At 37.1% G+C, this 21,183-nt stretch overlaps 3 protein-coding genes and 1 long non-coding RNA gene across 5 annotated transcripts; 2 read left to right on the forward strand and 2 right to left on the reverse strand.

The window, feature by feature from the left end:
• The first annotated feature begins 1,063 nt into the window (after positions 1-1,063).
• LOC113695361 (nonsense-mediated mRNA decay factor SMG7-like) lies at positions 1,064-8,736 on the forward strand. 2 transcript variants are annotated; one of them, XM_072055604.1, is made up of 8 exons: positions 1,064-1,317; positions 3,038-3,184; positions 3,354-3,971; positions 4,085-4,207; positions 5,241-5,473; positions 5,553-7,475; positions 7,577-7,720; positions 8,142-8,736. In XM_072055604.1, the coding sequence occupies exons 2-6, from the start codon at positions 3,116-3,118 to the stop codon at positions 7,453-7,455; spliced, it is 2,946 nt and encodes a 981-aa protein (XP_071911705.1). In that variant the 5' UTR covers positions 1,064-1,317; positions 3,038-3,115; the 3' UTR covers positions 7,456-7,475; positions 7,577-7,720; positions 8,142-8,736. The 2 variants fall into 2 exon arrangements, with proteins under 2 accessions (XP_071911705.1, XP_071911706.1); XM_072055605.1 differs by having other exon boundaries at positions 1,180-1,317; positions 2,992-3,184.
• Positions 8,737-10,485: 1,749 nt separating this feature from the next.
• LOC140010018 (uncharacterized) lies at positions 10,486-14,067 on the forward strand. Its single transcript, XR_011817275.1, has 3 exons — positions 10,486-11,044; positions 13,508-13,643; positions 13,743-14,067. It is a non-coding gene; the product is annotated as an uncharacterized lncRNA (long non-coding RNA).
• Positions 11,794-15,720, reverse strand: LOC113697402 (phosphatidylinositol 4-phosphate 5-kinase 5-like). The gene is made up of 8 exons (XM_027217004.2): positions 14,453-15,720; positions 13,725-13,892; positions 13,428-13,593; positions 13,235-13,351; positions 12,970-13,163; positions 12,615-12,745; positions 12,367-12,442; positions 11,794-12,244 (listed from the first exon to the last, which is right to left on the reverse strand). Exons 1-8 carry the CDS (start codon positions 15,616-15,618, stop codon positions 11,956-11,958), a joined length of 2,307 nt encoding a protein of 768 aa, XP_027072805.1. The 5' UTR covers positions 15,619-15,720; the 3' UTR covers positions 11,794-11,955.
• Positions 15,721-17,549: 1,829 nt separating this feature from the next.
• LOC113697581 (uncharacterized) lies at positions 17,550-19,106 on the reverse strand. The gene is made up of 4 exons (XM_027217259.2): positions 18,958-19,106; positions 18,722-18,845; positions 18,497-18,569; positions 17,550-17,869 (listed from the first exon to the last, which is right to left on the reverse strand). The coding sequence occupies exons 1-4, from the start codon at positions 18,980-18,982 to the stop codon at positions 17,621-17,623; spliced, it is 471 nt and encodes a 156-aa protein (XP_027073060.1). The 5' UTR covers positions 18,983-19,106; the 3' UTR covers positions 17,550-17,620.
• Positions 19,107-21,183: the final 2,077 nt, after the last annotated feature.

Raw genomic sequence — 21,183 nt, forward strand, 5'->3', positions numbered from 1 at the left:
TTGTATAGGCTTAACGTATTTAGTATGGGGATGAGTTAGGTGATATTGGAAGAGAGAGTGTAAGTGAAAGATTTTAATTCGAGATTTCTCATTTACATTAAAAAAAGGTTAAAAAAACTTTAAAAAAGGGCTTAAAGTAGTTAGATATCATCATTTTTCAATCACATAGATTGGAGTGCTAAAATCAAGGGCAGTAATTAATACAAATCAAAGATTAGGAAGTGTAGTAATTCTGAGTACGAACATTTTACTTCTCCAATTTTAACATATTTTCCCAAAGTTAAAGTAGGAATGTGTATCATGTGAAACATTAATTGGCAACATCAGAAAATTCTTTGTGTAATCTATACCATGCATGTTTTAAATTTAAATTTTGGATCAAATCTAGCCATTGATCATTTAAAATGGTGTATAAAACCATCACTTCCATTTTTTTTTCAAAATTTTCTCCGTTAACACATTTACATTCCACTTAATTTATTATGTGTATATACATACATACTAACAATTAAGTACTACGTTCTTTTGCATTTATACACTTTTCCTAATTAATTCCTTTGCATTTATGTACTTTTTCTAATTAATTTTATAATTCTAAAAATCTAACACCTGAAATTATTACATTATTATGCATTTATACACTATCCTTAATTAATCCTTTTACCTTTATACACTTTTTCTAATTAATTTTATCTTTTTAAAAATCTAACATCATTGTCCTCTAGGCACTCAATAAACAGACCCTTTTTTTTTTTATCTTACTGTCATTTTTTGATAAGAATTAAAGAAAGATGTAATTATGTATGCTTTTATCCAATATTTTTTCTTAGAGTGTTTTTTTTTTTTTTGGCAAGAATTAAGAAAGATGTAAATGTGTATGCTTTCATATTGAAAAGTACAGGTACATCCTATACTATGTGCCCCGTACTAATTTATTATTATTTATATTACATAATTTATATTTTAAGTCGTCGCCGCCTGCAGACAACACCTAGAAAAAAACACACCTTCCAATGATTTTCATCATCTCATCATAACAAACTTAAAATTGAAAAATAAAAATAAAATACAAAGAGTCTTTTCTTCTCTTTCTCTTTCTATTTCTCTCTGTCTCTCGCTGCCTGTTTTCCTTCTTTTCTCCTCCTCCTCCTCCTCCTCCTCCTTTTCAACTCATAATTTGAGCCCCAAATTTCACAAACCCTAATTGCTTTCTTTCTGTCCTCTCGTCGCTCGAGGACAACAGCTAATTGAGACGGAATAGAGGTGGTTGGGGGAGAATTCGCCGGGGGATCTGCTTAGATCTGGCTATGAATTAGGGTAAGCTTCTGGGTTTTCTATTCTGGTCGTTAACTTACTTGTTTTCTTTCTGGTTTTTGGTTGTATGTCTTTGAATTAGTTGGATTTTTTGGCATGTTTATTTTCTTGATTGGTCAACCTTTTTCCAGAATATTTTTTATTTGATAGAAATTGGGAGTTAGAATTGAGACTTGGGATTAGGGTTTTTATGCTAAAATCTTGTACTGTTTATGTAAATTTGAGTTTGATTTTTTCGGGGTTTGGAAGAAAAAATTGAATTAATATTTGTGGACATTTTTTTAATTATAAAAAAGATTTTTGATATCCATTGGGTTTGTGTTGCCGGTATCCTAGATACGAAGTCGTCACAGAAATCTCAAGGCCATTTTTGGCTGAAGAAAACAGAGGTAAAGGAGAAAATCATATTAAGTCAACGCGGAGCTGAGGTCCTGGCGGTGGTGGCTTTTTTTTGGGTTACTTCCTGGTTTTCATACGGTCAAGGGTATTTTTTATGCTGTCGGTTTTTGTTGTTGTTTTTTCCTATTTGGTTTTTTGGAGTTTTTTTTTTTGTTGGGGGGGGGGGGGAAGTTGTGTGTGTGTGTGTGTTTGGTTGGCTGCACAAAGTATAGGGATGTGTTTTATGGTAGAAAAGCTCCATTGGTTGAAAGCAATTTTAATGATTTGCCTACTTCTTGTTATAAAAAGGTATCTTATGAATTTACTTTAGCAATGGGTAACGGTTAGACTCGTAGTTTTAATTGATTGGTGTTGTCCCATTATCTGATTGTTGATCAGCCTATGGTGTAGTTTTCTCAGAATGTCGCTATTGAATGTGGTGGTGGCGTCCTTAGTCACTTGTTTAGCTTGTCTGACTGGATGTTTTGGTAATGGTAAGATTAAAAAGGTATCTGATTGTCGATCAGCCTATGGCATAGTTTTCTCAGAATGTCGCCATTGAATGTGGTGGCGGCGTCCTTTGTTGTTTGTTTATCGTGTCTGACTGGATGTTTTGGTATGGTTGTGTGCCATGCTTGAGGTTTGTATGCTTCCTTTCAGATAATGCACTCCAAATTAGTAAAGAGTATGTTTCTTTATTAAAGTTGTAGCAAAGATATTGTTCCTGTCTCTTGTCTGCTTTTTTGGTTGTTTTTGTTTGGTCATAAATCAATGCTTTACATGTTTTCGTGTGTAGTTTTGGCTATTAATATTTTCATAAGTTTTGTGATAATCATTAACAAGTTAAGAGTGACTGCGTCTATTTAATGATGGGGTAACTTGGACTTGCTTGCCATGGATGAGGTTTGTCTGTATGCAGCATATCAAGCAAGTTTACCGGTCTGAGAGTTTTTATACTTAGCCCCATTTTTTATTAGTTTATTTAACCAGTTTTAGGGTTTGTCTGTATGCAGCATATCAAGCAAGTTTACCGGTCTGAGAGTTTTTATACTTAGCCCCATTTTTTATTAGTTTATTTAACCAGTTTTAGGGTTTTGCCGCTATTGCCAGGAGGTTAAAGGGGTGTTCTATCGAGTTCGTTGTGGAAAAAATATCAAGTGACTTAGAACTCTTTTTAGGGGATTCTGTCTTGGTTGTACTTAAAATAAGTCCTTCTGGAGCCTGATCTCATGGTTACTAGTTAGTGCAAATTGTATATGTGATTTTTTTTTCTTCTAAAAGACTTGCGTTCTATTGCAGGATTTACTTCAAAATATTCATGCATGATGGTTTTGCTGTGCTGTAGGTTCTTTTGCGGATTAGATGTATGTTGCCAACGGGGTTGCTGATTTTAAAGTTCATCAGTTCAATCATTTGATGGATAATGACTATTCCGATGGATAACAATCCAGATAATTCATCAAGGGAGCGTGTTCAAAAACTTTTTAACAAGGTATGCTCATGTGTCCCCTTGTATTTTCTGTCATTTGTATGATAAGTAGTTGAATAGGCATAATATCCGTGGTTGTATTACAGTTACTTGTTTTCTAGCTGGATATCATTCTTGCGGTGAAGCGTGGTATTCATTTATTACATTTATTTTGGTCCATGTGTTCCTTTAGAATGTTGAGCTGGAAAATAGGCGTCGGAAGGCAGCTCAGGCCAGAATTCCTTCTGACCCAAATGCATGGCAACAAATGCGAGAGAACTATGAAGCTATTGTCTTAGAAGATCATGCCTTTTCTGAACAACATGAAATAGAGTATGCCTTGTGGCAGTTGCATTACAGAAGAATTGAGGAATTGCGAGCACACTTCAATGCTGCTGCTGCTTCTGTTTCAGCAGGATCAAATACATCACAGAATGGTAAAGGTCCAACACGTGGTGGACCTGATCGACTTACAAAGATCCGTACTCAATTTAAAACCTTCCTGTCAGAGGCCACCGGATTTTATCATGATTTAATGTTGAAGATTAGGGCGAAGTATGGTTTGCCATTGGGTTATTTCTCCGATGATTCAGAGAATCAGATTCCTTTATGTAAAGATGGGAATAAATCTGCAGAAGTGAAGAAAGGATTGATATCCTGTCATCGTTGTTTGATTTATCTGGGGGATCTTGCTCGTTATAAGGGCTTGTATGGTGAAGGTGATTCTAAATCTCGGGACTTTGCAGCAGCTTCTAGTTACTACATGCAAGCAGCTTCCCTTTGGCCTTCAAGTGGCAATCCGCATCACCAGGTGTTGTATTTCTTGGCCATTTGCTTGGTGATTTACTTTTTTTTTTTTTTCATTTTGAACAGGTTATTAGTACATAGCTTGCCTGATTTATTCTGTGATCTATTGCTTTTCAGCTTGCTATTTTGGCTTCCTACTCTGGTGATGAATTGGTGGCCATTTACCGGTATTTTCGAAGCTTGGCAGTTGATAGTCCATTTACAACAGCTAGAGATAACTTGATTATTGCATTTGAGAAGGTGAGCTTTTCAAAAGAACAATTTGTGACAAAAGGAGCCTTTATTTTCTTTTTGCTCCTGCTTTTAGACAATTATTCATTTCAGTGCAGTGTTGCTACTTAAATTGTGCATAAATCATGGTTACAGTCAATACTGGTTAATCTCTGATTCTCTACGTTGAATATCTTCCTGGGTCTGTGTTTTGTGTATTTGGAATGTCTATTTTGACCATCTGACTTGTATGGTCCTGGGCAAAAACTTGTGTTGGAGAATCTGCCATGTCATAACCATTAACAAACCAGAGTTTCCAGCACTCGACACAACGATCTTCCCTTCTAAGTAGTTCTATCTCACTAATTCCCATAGCTCAACCATCTCAACCCACAACCATCGGCTGCCAACACCTGGATGCCTCTTTCAACCCACCACCATCGACCGGTAACATCTGGACCTCGATGCCCGTAGACACCACATTTTAGGGCAATTTGATATCCTTCCACTATTCTACCAGATCAAACACCAACAGTACAAGAGACCCTATCTTATCCCTCTAACTGCCTTTCCTTCCTTGCTTCACCATTATTACAACCACCACACAACTCCCCTTGTGCATTTGAAAGAGGTCTGTTGTGGTCATTGGATGGAGGCAATTGTTAAGTAGTTGATTCTTGGGTAATAAAATAAAGTTTAGTATCGACTTGAAATCAAGATGTTATAGCCCTGCCAGTAAATTGATTATAGCAGGTTGAGAGTTCCATCGTTCCATTGGTTTAAGCTAGAAAGAATTAATAGAATGGGAATTTATCTTAAGTTCCATGCATATCTGGAGTTTAGCTTTTGTATGGACAATTATATCCTGCACTTTGTACATGCACTTGCTCAAGTACTATTTTCTTCTAATGTTTTGTATGTTTCTGTTATTTTTGTTCAAATTTGAATGACAGAACCATTCTTAAGCTGGTTTTTCCTGCTCCTGCTCCTGATCCTTGTTTCCTCCTTGATAATGAAACATGAATTGTTTGTCAAAATACTGATTTTATGATCTATTTGGCAGAATCGTCAGAGCTTTGCCCAGCTGCTCGGAGATGCCAGAGCTTCCTCTGTCAAGACAACTTCAGTGCGTGGAAATGGGAAAGGAAGGGGCAGAGGTGAAAGCAGGGTTGCATCCAAGGATAACAAAGTAGAAGCAAGTTCTGTCAAGGAAAAAACATCCACCACATTGGAAACTTTCAGGGCATTTGGGATACGATTTGTTCGGCTAAATGGCATTCTCTTCACACGCACAAGGTATTACTTTTCTTGTTAATTGTAGTGTTGTAAATATTCGGTACACTTAATGATGTGTTCTATTGCTAATTTGAATCAGTTTGGAGACATTTGGGGATGTTTTTGCTTTGGTTAGAGGTGATTTGCTGGAGCTTCTTTCTTCTGGGACTGATGAGGAGTACAATTTTGGGTCAGATGCTACTGATTGTAGACTGGCTATTGTCAGAATGGTTGCTATTCTCATTTTCACCATTCACAATGTGAATAGGGAAACTGAGAACCAGTCCTATGCTGAAATTCTTCAACGCTCGGTGCTACTGCAGAATGCATTTACTGCTACTTTTGAGTTTATGGGCCACATTCTTGAACGCTGCAGCCAATTAAATGATCCTTCATCGAGCTATCTGTTACCTGGTATAATGGTTTTTGTGGAATGGTTGGCTTGTCATCAAGATATTGCAGTTGGAAGTGAATTGGAGGAAAAACAAGCGAGTGCTAGGATATTTTTCTGGAACAACTGTATCTCCTTCTTCAACAGGCTCATATCTTCAGGGTTTATGTTTGTTGATGAAGATGAAGAAGAGACATGTTTTTCTAACATGAGCAGGTATGATGAAAGTGAAACCGCTAATCGGCTGGCATTATCTGAGGACTTTGACTTGAGGGGATTTGTTCCTCTTCTTCCTGCGCAACTCATTCTTGATTTTTCAAGGAAGCATTCCTTCAGAAGCGACAGCAATAAGGAAAAAAAGGCCCGTGTTCAGAGGATTATAGCGGCTGGAAAGGCTCTTGCTAATGTGGTCCGGATTGGGGAAGAGGGAATTTACTTTGACACAAAATCGAAGAGATTTGTTGTTGGCGTTGAACCTCAAGTTTCTGATGATTTTTCACTTACTACTACTTTGGAAGCCCCAAAATTAAGTGGTGTAGTGGAGGATAATCTAGTTTCAGGTCAAATGACTCCTAGGGCCTTGGAGCAAAAGCCGCAGTTGTACATGGAAGGTGAAGAAGAGGATGATGAGGTAATTGTGTTCAAGCCATCTATGACTGAAAAGCATTTAGATGGGATAGCTTTAAATCCGACTTCTTCAGAGGTCTTTGGATCTACTATGAATGCTGCCAGTATAGGGGGTGATGTTGGATCTTGCTCTATCGGACGTGAGGGTTATATTGCACAGAATGCTTTCAGTGCAAGCTTAAGGCCACCTACTTCCCTTGTGAATTCTAGTTATCTGCAACCAGTTCAACCAAGTACGACTTGGATGGCAGAACAAGGAACTCTTGTGAATGGGCTTGGTAATTTGAATTTGTTCGAGAATGGGTTCATAAAGAAACCTGAATCGCATAAACACTTTGGAGCTTTGCCAGCTCAAACCTTTCCTGTTTCCCTTCCAGACTCAAGTTTTGGCACTGGCAGCAATTTCCCTAATCAGTTACCCGAAACTGTGGTACCTTCAAAGCTTGATTCAATCATGTCTCTAGGAGCTGATAACATATCCATGAAGCCTTCATCAGTCTCACCTGCTGGGTTGAAGAAAAATCCAGTAGGTCGACCTCTTCGGCATCTCGGTCCTCCACCTGGCTTTGGTTCTGTACCATCCAAAACTGTTGATGAGTCACTATCTGCTATGTCCTTTAAGAACGAAAATGCTACCATTCCCCAAATGGATGATTACAGCTGGCTCGATGGCTATCAGTTGCCTCTGGTCAATAGAAGTGTGGCCGGGCTTAATAGTTCTAATCATCCAGGACAGGGTTACCCTATTGGTAGCAAGAGCAGCAGCTCAATGGGGATGCCGAGCTTTCCTTTTCCTGGGAAGCAGACAACTACATTGCAAGTCCCAATTGAGAATGAGAAGAGTTGGCAGGATTACCAGTTCTCTGAACAGATGAAACTATTCAAGGAGCAACAGCAGCAACTTCAGAAAGCAAATCAGCAATCTGCTGTGTTGCAACAGCAGTTTCAGGGACAATCTCTTTGGGAAGGTCGTTTCTTTGTGTGAGAGATTATGAAGGGTAGATGGTAAGATGCATAACTTTCTGTTTGAGCCTCGTGTTCAATAAATACTCAATTTTTTATTTCAAGATTGAAATGCTTATTTTGCTCTTTTCTTATTTGTGAAGGTTGTGAACACTTTACAACAGCAGTTGTCCAGTTCTTGGTGCTGCAAGTTCAGCCATCGTGCATTTGCAGTGTGGCCAATGTTATTAAGTTTTTCTTGGAGCATGGATGGTCTTGGAATCTAGCAGGCACCTGCTATTGAACGGGTATATCTTTTGTACCCCTCTCTGTGGCAAGTGTAAAGTCTGATTTTGTTGACCACTGTGCAGTTGTATGGAGATGGTTTAAGGACTAAAAGAATAATTGGAGATTTCTGTTAGGGCATATAATGATTGGCGCATTGTGCATCTTACACGCTCTACTCATCTCTTTGCTTGCGTTGCTGGTCTGTTTTACCATTCTATGTAACCTGTTACAAGCTATGCTATAGATAAGTTGGAGGATGTGGGGGAATGAGGATCATTTCCTGTCCTTGCACTTCTATATATTAAAGAATCTTTGTGATGTTCTGAGGATGTGTGTGCAATTCTTTATGAGTACGTGCAATTCTTTATGAGTACTGTGAGTGGTGATAGAATATTTTCTTGTGACATTGCTAACACATTTTTTTTTTAAATTGCTGTGCAGCTGGTGCCGAGCTTTCCAGGCTGGTTGACACTGATTATGATGTCGATAGGTGCAAAAATTGGGAGATTTCTGATATTAAGTGCCTTGTCTGGTTGGATGGGTTGGACGTGACTTCAGATTTGGGATTGTGGTGGGAAACTGGAAGGGAATAAAAGATATACTAGCAAATTTACCTGGCTCATAGAAGGTATTTATGAGGAGTTGTAGTAGTCTCTGCCGGGCATGCCATGATGAGCAGTTCCCATTGGTTGAATGCTGAAGGTAAGTTTCTTGGCAGTCCCATGTCTGCCCAGAAGTTCTCAAGTGAGAATCATGGAAGATGGTTATGTTATAATTGGAGTTATCTTGTGGACGTTGGTTGGCAATAAATATGCGAGTATGAACGCATACAGTATTCAACTTTCAGGGTTGATAATATAGACTGATGCTGTATTTGTGCTTTTGTGTTCTGCTGTGTGGACAAAGTGGTATTACCACTGAGACTTGGAATCTCTCTCTTTGACGTCTAGAGATATGTTACTTATTTTGATGTTTATTCTATCTTTCAAATGTCCTCTCAGTTATCGAATCTATGAAAGCAGATATCTTTTGTCCATTGGTTGCCTTTGCATATTTTAAACGTCTGAATTATGATATTTTGTGGGAGGGGGGGGGGGGGGAAGAATACTAGTGTAACCTCTCTATGAAACTACTGCTAGATCAGAATAACCTTGTGCTGCGGATCTAAATTGCAAGTGTGTGACAAAACGAGAGAGAAATTCTTCCTTTTGTTAGTTTGACATTGTTTTAGCAGCTGAATTGAAGGATGTTTAGTTTGGTGTGGAATGACAATGCCAGAAGCGATGGAGGAATTTTGTTAACTGAACATTTCAGACAACACTGAAAATCTTTGTACTTGGTAATTGATGGCATTTTCTGAGTGGTGAGGGGACGGAACTAAATTCTCTGGTTCTGCTTCGGAAAGGGGTAGAGGGTTTTACAAGCGTTTCCTGCTTGATCACTGCTTTCCATTTTTGTTTAATTGCATTTGAAGGTGGTAGAGATGCTACCAATTGTTGCTGGGAAATGGGCTTCCCTGGCGCAACCTGATGTTGTCATTCATTCTTGTTAGTCTCGCGAGACAATGTGATATTGCGTTTTGTTGGAGATGTAAAAGAAATGTATCTCTCTTTACCATGTCTATTTCATTATGTAATAACAACAACAACAATGAGAATAATAATAATAATAACAATAACAATAAGAATAATAATAACAATAATTACAACAATAATAATAATACTCCCTCCGTTCCACTTTGATAGTTCTATTTTTCTTTTTCATCTGTCCCAAATTGTAGTCCACTTTTCAATTGAAGAATGTAGTTGTATTTTAATTTTTTTAAAATATCCTTATTCAATGGAAGTTGTTGTTACTATAAATCTACTCCATTTAATGAGAGTTGATTCTTTTTTTACCATCAATTCAAGTTCCCATAAAATTGTACTCTAATAAATGTGAGGGTATTTTAGGAAAATAGTTACCCAAATTGATTGTTCTATCAAAGTTAATTACTTTTTATTAAACTGTGTGGAAAAAAGAACCAGGACTATCAAAGTGGGACGGATAGAGTAACAAAACACAGTTAGTTGATGGGAGTCATTATTGTTTCGTTATGAAGTTGGTGGTGCAACAAATTACTATATCTTTTTACACAGCAAATGAACTAGAAAAATACCACTTGAAAGCAGAAATTCCTGTCATTCACAAGTTCCTTTTCATGAAGGTGTACGTGTGTTAGTAAACACGGAAAGAATATATATTGTCCGCTGCGTTTGTGATTTTGACCATATCAAAGAAACGTAAGAGGCTACTAAATTAGTCTAGTCCTTAAAATGTTGATCAAGCAATTATTAAAAGTTTAGAATATCCCACTAGGTAAATGTTTATACTTAAAGCAAAATTTTAATCCTAGACAAAATGCTATATCAAGACCATGCCCAGCTGATGTCCTGCTCGATAATCTAATTTAGTATTTGAACTTAATAAATTAAGATCTTAACATGTTTAGAAATGTTTGATAATCAAAAATAGATCATCTTAATTAATTAAGTGACGGTCTGAATTGTGTAGGTAAAACTTTATTCTAAAAAATAAGTGATAAACCATTATCATTTAATATAGAATGCATTCAAATGTTAGTATTTTAGTATTTACACTTCAATAAATTAATAGATTCAGATATCAGTTTTATCAAATGCACCCTATGTCTTGTTCTTAGATGGTGTGCACTTCGATTGCTGCTACTATTCTTATACCTGATTGATGCTAAAAAAAATGGTAGCCATACTTGTGGTCTTCACTTTCTTCATCGACACCCATCCCCACTGATGAGGTGATTTTTGGGTGCGCAAGGCGAGTTGACAACGAGATCACCTGTCAAAGTAGAGAATGGCTGGGGTCTAGCCCTTCGGTCATACTAAAGTCAGTTATAGATAAGGAGTTAAAGGATAAACAGTAGTAGTGAATCCCCCTTTTCGTGAGGGGTGAGAGGGGTATTTATAGTAGAGGAATCTATGGGGGAAAATGATGAAGTCTACTCCCTCCGTGGCACTAGGAGGAGGCCTAGGGCAGCGGTGTTAGGTGTAGACCTGAGCGGTAGGTAGGGTGCCTGGCGGCTACATTCCTACCAATCCTAAGTCGTGTAGGCAGCCAAGGTGTTGAGGAGCCGTAGAAATAGGTGTAGGTGAGGTGGAATACTAATCCAAAAGGTCTCGTCAGTGACCTCGGTCGAAACGAAACGAGATTTCTTTTATTTGAACGAGATGCTCGGACTGATGGGACCTGAATAGATAGGGGTACCCCGAGGTCCTGAGCAGATCGAGGTGCCCACACCCACCAAGTACAGCAACAAGACAAGCAAGGTACTATTTTACTTGGCTTGTTAGCCCGATTCTTACTCGAGCCACCAATTTTCTTTGATTTAGGTTAAAAAGACAAAAAGGATTGTCGAGTAGGTCTTGATATAGTGGCTAATCTATAAATTAGATGTTCAAATTTAAATCTCTCTTCCCCTCTCCATTTCTTAAATTCCACCATTCCTCTATTAAAAAAATAATAAAAAAGAAAAGAAATGGGATGGTAGCTCATTGTGCAAACTTTATTAATTTGTAGTCTACTTCAGGCATCATCACTTTGCAAATTCGGTTCATATGTATTTGACATAAAATGGACCCTTTTGAATTTTATGGTTGACAAAGGACATTATGAAACAGATCAAAACTTCGTTATTTAATTCTGGAATAGGAAGAAAAATGGATGGTTTTTATTTTTTTAAATTTTCTTTTGTTAGGGAGACCACAATTTGTATAGCTACTAATGTCATGTCACAGTCATAGGCACTCAGAATGACTATTTCAATTCATGAGCTGAGAAACCAAAGAATAAAGACTTGATTATGAGAACACTGAACCTTGTAAACAGTTTCTGGTGGCAAGATTTTATACACCTCTTTCTATAAGTCTACAGTCCACTATCGCGATTTGCGAACGAATATCTAACTCTGTGCTCTGTGTGTGTGTAAACAATCAAAGAATACAGGGGGAAGAAATATGTTTGTACAGAAATAAAAAGAATGAACATAACAAGAAATTGTCGTCTAAGCCACAGCCATTTTGACACAGTTTGGTCCTCCAAGACGTATTGGAGCAATGCATAATTGTTGGTGGGCGTTTCATCTTAGTATATGAATCAAGCTCCATCTTGTTAGCCTTATGGATGTGCTACAAATAAGCATAAATAAGGGATTGGAGGCTTGCAGTTGGCGGCTGATCCTTCAAATGTCTTCTGCAAAAACTTTGAATATGTAATCTCGAAAACGCCTCGAGTATTGTTTAGGATCCACAGCTGATATGGAAGTTGGATCATATTGGATGGACTTGTACGCATGCTCGAGCTTCTTGGAAATGTCATAGTCTTGAAGTATGTCTATGATGCTAAAGAATATTATTACATCATAGTATTCTCCAGTTGGTTCTCCTACTAGCTGAATTTCGCCATCGTTTTTCCTCTCTGTCCTTTCAACCTTGGCAGGCATATTCACTCCCAATCTGATGCTAGCCCACCTGTGGTGACAAAAGATTGTAAATATATTTAGCACTGAAGGGTTACCGAGAGATTGATTGTAATCGTAAGAGATTGTAGATGAACAACGGTAATGTTTTTGTTGAATAGGATGACTAATTACCCTGCAGGATCCAGAAGCAGTTGATCCATGTCTGCTCTAGAAAGGCGGGGAAGAGATTCTTCTGCACCACCATTATCTGCTTAATGTGGAGAGACGTTTCTTAGTTGTTTCAAAAGTGATAGCTTCTTTAATTCTTGATAAGGAATTAACCAAGAAAAAGAGGCCAATAACATATAACAGCCAAGAATAATTAATGACTAAAAGATGATGATGGTATATGATGGCACAGGGCTTAAATTGGTAATTACCTGTTGGTGTTACACAACCAGGGGGAGTATGGTCGCAGCTGTTTGTTGCTTCTCTGAAGTGAAGACCAACCAAAAGGCTATAGTCCATTATCCTCTCCTGCTCGAGAAACTCACAGTCCCTGTCAACTTGTCTGCAAGAAGAAGTTTTGTTTTTAACTCCTTGCAAAAGGTGAAGCAGAAAAGGGTAGAGAAATGACCAATTTCTCTTTAGTTTGAGATCTCAATCCTCACTCTTTGGATGCAAATGAAGATAGAATTCTTATGGATGACTTCGAAATTTGGATGGCTCTGCTTAAGTAATAGAAACAGATTGGAAGTAACAAGGACTTAAAATTCTAAAGCAAGATTTACTTACCTTCGAAACTCTTGAAACCAATTCTTCTGCAATCGGAATATGAAGTCAAGATCTAGGTCCTTTAGAGTTGTATTTGCATCAATCTCCGATTCTGGCTTATCAGTAATGCGGCCAAAAGTAGATCCCTTCAAGTCGTATCGTCTGTGAATCGTGTAGTCTGTGCAGAACAGGTTTCCCATGATGATGAAGCGTACCTATATCACTCATTGCATCAAGTACTTGCATTACACTTACTGCACATGAATTCTAGTTCTGTCTTTCGTACCTTCTTTTGTGCTGGTCCATTTAACCTAACACAGTGTAGACCAAAGTATTTGATCACAAGAGTGTTCTCAAATGCTCGAACATGGTTATAGTAGGCATTTAACATCCTCAGAAGAACCTAAACAGGATACGAAAACTGAGGTCAGTTTTTGGTGAAACCAATGCTGATTTCAGCCGCTTATGTTAAATAATACCTTCACTTCTGCTTTCTTCATTGTCTTTATCATGTAGCGATCATCGTTGGTCAAGTAAAAGAAGCTTCCACTTTTGCCAGGTGAACAAAGTTCACGGAGGGCATCATTTCCACAAATGGATAACATGTAATCCGCTGGATCCACCTTGAATAACAATCTTAGGGTCCTGATGTAAAATATGTCATGAAAAACAACTATACTTCATCTGAGTGCATGGTAAGTTGCTAATATTTCGAACAATGATAATCATAATCTTCAATTGTCTGAAAGCTAGGATAAAACAGTCACAAGACTGACCTGAAAACTTTTGGGCAGTAATCCTTCCATCGGAACTCACACGACGGGTGTGGTGGAGTATTCTTGGATCCCTCTGGCGGAAATCTTGTCCAGTACTTTTCCTTAGGGTCAAAAGCTGATGGTTTCAGATCAAGTGATGGAGGTGGACCAGGTTTCCCTACAGAATGCCTGCGTAACCATTCAAAAATGGTTAATGCATTGTTCTTTGTATGATCTCTACCATCCGTCTGTACATAAATTACTCCACCTGATTGATATTCGCTAATTTAGACCTTGAATGCTTCCGATTCATGTTCTGGTGGACTTCTTGATTAATTAAGCCAAATGCTTGTCATTTTCTTAATTGTACAGTATTTAAAAGTTTTATTGCAGTTTCCACAGGTTTGCTATTTCCTGTTAAGTTTCCACAGATTTGTTATTTTGTATACTGCAACTAACTTTCACCTTATCATGTATGACTTTAATTAGTTTCCTTTCTGAAAGATGATATAAAGGGACAAGCTGATCCACAAGAAGGTTCAACAGAGGGTACAAGGCTACAACTTAATGCCTGAAGCACATTAACTGGTGCATTTTAAGGTGCCTTTGAAATTTGAAACTCAAGAAATGTTGCATTTATTGTGAGAATCGTCATTTCTAGAAGAAGACAGGAGACGGAAACCAAAAGCAGGAAGCAGAATGGTAAAATGTTTAATGAGATGTACTAGAACCTCTACAAGGCGAGTTACCTGATTCCCAATTGCAAATTGAGCATTAACTCATAATTCTTATGCCCTTTAGAGATGGTCTCTCCTTGTTTCTTCACCACCTTTGGTATCCTAATAGGGCTTCCGCGTGTACTGACATCTTCAATCTGTAGACCTGCAAAGCTTTCATCCATCCCATTGCTATCAGAAGTACCAGCAGAACTATGTCTGCCAGCAGCAGCATCAGGTGTCGGAATTCTAGCAAATTCCTTATCTATGCCAGCATCTATTCTCCCATCAACTGACATTCTTCTTGGCCTTGTGCTGGAATCAGATGCCTTTGTAGATCTCCACATAGCTAGCTTCTTATTAGATGGCAAAATTGAAACCTTTTCACTTGGGCACACCTTACAATCTTTCAAATCCACATTATACACTTCTTGAGGATCCCATTCAAGATTTCCATCCAGCAATGTTGATCCTGCTGGATAATAAGTCCCGTTCTGATCCTTTGGATCCTTACTCCAATTACCAATATAAAGACTCCCATCAGGCCATTTGAAAGTTCCGTTTCCCTTAGGTAATCCATCTTCCCAATTACCTTCATACACGTTTCCATTGGTCCAACATAATTTTCCTTTACCACAAATAATTCCATTTTTCCATTCACCAACATAATAATTCCCATTCTTCCATTGATATTTCCCCTGACCTTCCTGCAGCCCGCGACACCATTCTCCTTCGTAACAATCTCCGTTGGCATATTCTTTCGTACCACGGCCATGCTTAAAATTCATCATCCAAGAACCCCTATATGTGTCACCATTGGAACTTGAATATGTTCCTTCTCCATCCATGAAACCACTCTTGAAATTGCCTTCATACATAGCCCCAGAAGGCCAACTAAACGTACCTTTTCCCATAGTCTTCCCTCTAAACCATTCTCCTACATACATACATCCATCTGTCCACCAATACTTTCCAGTTCCATGAGGAAAATTGTCTGCCCAATACCCCGTGTAGTAGTCGCCATTGGGAAGAAATCTCTCTGCTTGATACACCTCTCCACTTGGATGTTCTTCTTCCTCATAGTCCTCAATCATTTCTTCTTCCACATTTGGGGCTGCTGCATACGTCCCAAAGATGGTATTGGCTCGTTTCTTCGCCACGGCCTGCGTTTTTCTTACTGTTGCCTCCCAAGCCTTCATGATGCCACAGGTCTATATATATTTATCCCTCTCTCTATTTGACACTATTTGATCGTTTAACTATTCTTTTGTACAATGTGGATAAGTTCATCAACATTGATTTCAATATCAATGATCTCCTAGCTTTCAAAACCAATGCAAATCTAGGAACCTGTATTTCATGGAAATCGCAGAAGCAAATTCAATCAGCATTGATTCACCATGCAGAAGCATGCATAATGATTGGAAGTTGGAACGTTCTCCCTGTCTCTCTCTCTCTCTCTCTCTCTCTCTGGCTGTTACTCTATTTCTTTCTGTTTTCTCTCTCTCCTTCTTTTTCTGTGAAGAATGTGGAAAGGAGGCAAGCAAGACAAACCACCAAAGTTGCCAAATTTGGTGTACATTTTTGTCTAATCTTAGGTTGTGCTGAGTTGAGAGACAGCAAATCCACAAAGACCCTATGATCATGCTAAGGAAAGGAAAGAACTAACATAGGACACCTGTTGATACTATAATGGTCAACATGTGACAGTACAAGTCTGATTGTGCTTAGAGTATCTAAAGTCATTGGACATAGGTCAAATCAAGATCCAGAGAGCAATTAATCTGAAAATACGTTGAATTGGTATTTGACAGCCATTTAAGGGGCATATCTTGCCAATGTTGGTCCAAGGTGCTGTTAATTCTTTTTCTACTTTTGGTCCCCCTATTGGTGGTTTGGAAGGAAGACTTATTCTTCTTTGACAAACCGCTATAACCGCAACACAAATTTGATGGGAAGGCCATCTGACATTTGGAGGCAATAGCGGATTTAAGGTAATGATCCGTATAATCTATTGGTAAAGCACCTCGACATTGTACTGGAGAGGCAATTTTGGTTAGCGGGCCTTGTTAGAAATTTCATTTTACTATTTTGTTATTTTCTTCCTTCTTTTTTTTTTTTCGGATGAATGAGGGACTCTGCACTTCTATAATTGTTATACATCAACTTTGTGCGTGTGTGTTTTTTCGTAGTTGTTAGGATCACGAGTCGGATAATAGGAATCAAAATTAACAATCCAGATCATAAGTAAGATCGAAATTTAGCCTTAAATTAGGAATATCGATAGGATTCTGATTTGGACCGTACAATTCTACGATCCTGATGCGATTCTATCATTTTCAAAAATTAGATGACAATTTTAGTATTTTGGCCATATCTTGAGGAAATTCGAAATTGGGTGCTATTTATTGCATTGTAAACTATATTCAGACGACTTTAAATTCATGTAATAACTCGCCCCAATTCCAAACCTACAACATTTGATAATCTTTAAATTTGACTCGTATGTTTCACTGGGGTGAATAGATGATTTTTGCTGTAGGTTATCAGTTAGGGCTATTGTTTGGTGTCTTTATTACAATAAATTAACATGGTTTAACATGTTTTCCAACTTTTCGCAGAGGAAGGGTTGGATTTACCTGTCATGTTGTCACTTTCAATAGCTGCATTCATTCCCCTTTTGGCTTGATGTGTTAAAGCAACACCATGACTAAAGAAAAGTAGGCCCCCACGTGAATGGGCTGGTGGTTGGCGCCTCTTCCTCGGGACCGTTAGGTCCTGGGGTCGAACCTCCGCAGCAACATCAGTTCGCCGTGCATTTAACGTGCTAGGTCCGGTTGGGGCGCTGGGCCGGGCCGAAGTGGGGATTAGTCGGGCCGCCTTTACGGACTTGACCCGGACACCCCACTCCGTCGACAAAAAAAAAAAAAAAAAAAAAGACTAAAGAAAAGTAGAAATCATTGGAAGAAAGGACTTGTTTGGATAAGTCATATCATTAATTCACTAGAATAATCCATCTAATTTTGAGCTAAACTTTTCGGACTTGCATGGTAGCTGATTATAGAGCAAATTGACAAAAAGCAAAATTGCAAATAGCAGCTTAAAACATACTTGGCATAGCTCAAAAAGATTAAAAAAAAAATCCAACAACCAATCAATTACATGGGTACATTTACATAGAAGAACTCAACTGGGCTTTGTTCATATCTTGTTGAGTTTTGCAAGAAGAAAAACAGTTGCAGAAGTGACCCCAGGAATGAAGATTTCGTTAGGTATTGCTGTTGGAATTAGGCGTTGTTTGAAAAATAGTGCAGTCACTGGAACACCTAACATGTAGAAGAGGGTATCTTTTGCTCCAATGCCAGTGACTCCTGTATCAAGAATTACATCTTGGAGTATCTTCTGAAATTCTTCCTTTGTCAAAGCCTTACCTTTGCCTTGGTGATGCTTCTGAAAGTGATAACAGATGAATAAAAATGTTAAAGTTAGGCTTTTCTTTTCTTATGAAACTTCAAGAAATTAAGTTACCCTTTTCATCACATATTTTGAAGTGATGGTTTAATTTGGAATTGCAGTAGAATTTTCCTTTACTATTTAACAGCAAACTTTAATTGAAACCCCTTTTTTTTCCTCAAAAGTTGGGACAACAAAATTATTTGATATGGGACAACCAATTTCTCAGTTTCTTGCTGCTTTCATTGGCTATTAGGTTCGTTTAATAAAGTCCTTGGTAATTTTTTTTTTTATCTACCAAAATTTTGTAGCAAATCTAAATTTTCGAAACTGGAAAATTAGCATGGAGAGATTCTGGAAATAGACAGTTTCCCTCTTAATGATCAGAAAATACACCATAATAGTTCCTTGCACCTCAAAAAAGTGATGTTCTTGCACATCATACACCATTCTACTATTACAACATGAAGAAAATGTTCAATTGGTCTAAATAATCATCTTAGAGCTCGATTAAATATTGTAATGAGATCAATAAATTATCAAATTTTACACTAATTAAAATCAGCATCAGACTGAAATATGATACATTGACATATTAGGAAAATTTTGGAATGATAAACTTACTTCATATGCTTGCTCAAGGGTTGATGCCTTTGGCACCCGAAATTGTGTGCTGCCCAACTTTTTGTTGATTTCTCTGCCAAGGACCAAAGAACATGAATCAACAAAATTTATCTTTATCTTGATTTCTTTATTTTACGTACAAAAAGGAAATTTTAAAAATTCTAGTGCTCTTTATATTAGAAAAGAAATAAAAAAATAAGAGAAAAGTAAAAAAATTTTGAATACTCGACAGTCAAGCACACTGCATGGTAGAAGTCAGCCCTGCTCCAATTCTCAGTGTTCACAAAGAATTTTTCGTAACATTCTTGTATTACAGGAACTATTTCTTTGTCCTTTTTCTCATCACCTCCTGCATCAAAATGAGTTAAAGAAGATAGTATTAGCTCCACAACAGCCCAAATAAAGGGGAAAAAGATGCAAAATTATGTGATAATGAGGGATCAAGAGAAAGATAAGAGAACCAAATTTCTTGAGAACTTGGCCCATGTCTGGAGGAGTTAAGTTAGCTAGGAAGAAATCAAGGGTTTTGCTTGACAATTGTAGAATGTGGAGGATTTAATTGTCTTGTGAGGCATAGATTAATGAAACTTGGGAGTGAGGGATGAGAATATTAGATTCCTTGAAGGTCAAGGAGAAGTTACTTTTGGTTGCTTGATGTTATTGCCAAGACTTATCCCAAAAACAAATATTAAGACTCTGGGGAGATTTATATGAACGGCTAAGGAAGGCATAATTAATGATTCTATCGAATGATGGACCACTAACATTATGTCCATAAACAAAAAATCAGTCATCATACAAAATGATTAGAAGAGCTATTAATAGCCAAAATTGACTAAATGTGAGCGGTTAATTGGTACCCCAATTGACGTCCCTCTAGTCCAAATCAATGACGTGCTATAAGACTATGGCCCCGTTTGTCAAGTGAGTTTTTTGGATGTTTGTTTAAAACTTTACTGTAGTTTACTGTAAAAGTTTTTAAAAAAAATTTTGAAGTGTATTTTTTTTTGAATATTTTGAAGTGTATAGTTTAAAAACTTTGAGAAATTTTTTGAGAGTACTGTAATTAAAATTTTTAAAAAACTTGTAGCAGACAAACTTGGTAAAAAACTTGGCTGCTAAACAAGGCCTATAATTGGTTTAAAAATGAAGGAAATTCTTGTCATTATGAGAGTACAGAAAAATAATTTCCAAAATTCAATAGTTGCTGCCTATACAAAGTGGTAGTTTATGTATTTGGGTGATGTTTTTATAGTAAAGAAATCCAAAAAAAAAAAAATCTACAATTGTTAACGCAGTTGATAATTGGATTGGAGTGAATCATATTTGAGAGTTTAGAGTATAAAATGCCCAAAATTGAAATTCGGAGTGTTAAAGTGAGAATCAAGTACAATTTAGGAGGAGCAAAGTAAAATTCATCCTTTTCTTTTTTTTTTATAAAAAAAAAAAAAGAAAGTCCAAATAATCATGCTTTGAGCCAAAACAATCTTTCTCAAATTTAAGAACACTAAAAAACCCAAAATAAATTTAAATCGGTAAAGCAATAACAACCCTTCTACCTAACCCTCTCACCTTTGTGATTTAATTAATTAATTGCTTTAAATCTTAATTTTCACTCTCGTAGCTTTATGACATAATGAGAGATGTTTTATGCTTCCGTAGGAGGTCTGCTGCAATATTTACATCCTAGGGAAATAATTCTACAATTTTGTATTTTTTTTGTTGTAAGTGAGAGATATTAAATCCAGGTCTTCTGTTTACAATCTCTCTCATCTTATCACCAAATCCGACCCACCGCAAAATAATTCTACTTTGGTGACACACCCATCAAACCTTTAATTGCCAGATAAACACAATTTTATGATGCGCAAAATTTCAAAAGGCAGTAGAATTCGCCTTCAACTGTTTCAATCTAAAGACATTAATAGACTATCCAGAACCAAAGTTACGTCTAATTTAACCAAGTGAAGCCCAGTAATTGGGATTGCAGGATTGCAAACATGCTTTAAAAAAAGGGATAATTTGAGAAACCTCCATTGAGGTTTTTGACAATTTCACTCGATTCTCCTGATGTTTTAATAATTACATAGACCTTTGTTGGTCCAATCAAATGACTAAAATGTTCTTCACTTAATAGTTAATTCATAAAGGGATATTTAAAGCTGAAAAATACTTCTTATTATTCTACTTGTCATTTCCTAAACTCAAAAAACAATCTCCATCAATTTTCTAATTTTCATCTTTTCCTCCCTCCCCCTCTCCTTTCCTTTTCATATTCTTCTCTCTTTTTCCCCTACAACCGCTTCTTCCTCTTACCAAATAGCACGCTCCATTGTTACCAACCATACCATTATCAATTTTTTACCATCTCCAAACTTTACCTATATTTTTTGTCTTCCTGTCTCTTTCTTACTATAAAAATTTTAGACCCTTTCTTTTTTTTCCCAATAGTTTTACTCTTTACAAATGTTAGCCAATTGAAGTTACCAAATTAACAAGGGGCAGATTGTGGATTTTATTGTCAAAATAGGGGAAGATGAAAAAGGTGGCAGTGATAAAGGGAAAAATATGAAATTGAGAGTGTGGAACATAACAAAGTGACTATTATGTTTGTTAAGTAAAAAAGTCTAGCAATTACTCATTGGTTCTCTTTTTTATTTACCTATTGATTGTTGTTTTACTATAAA

The sequence above is a fragment of the Coffea arabica genome, chromosome 6e (genome assembly GCF_036785885.1).
Source record: "Coffea arabica cultivar ET-39 chromosome 6e, Coffea Arabica ET-39 HiFi, whole genome shotgun sequence".
Classification (NCBI taxonomy): Eukaryota; Viridiplantae; Streptophyta; class Magnoliopsida; order Gentianales; family Rubiaceae; genus Coffea; species Coffea arabica.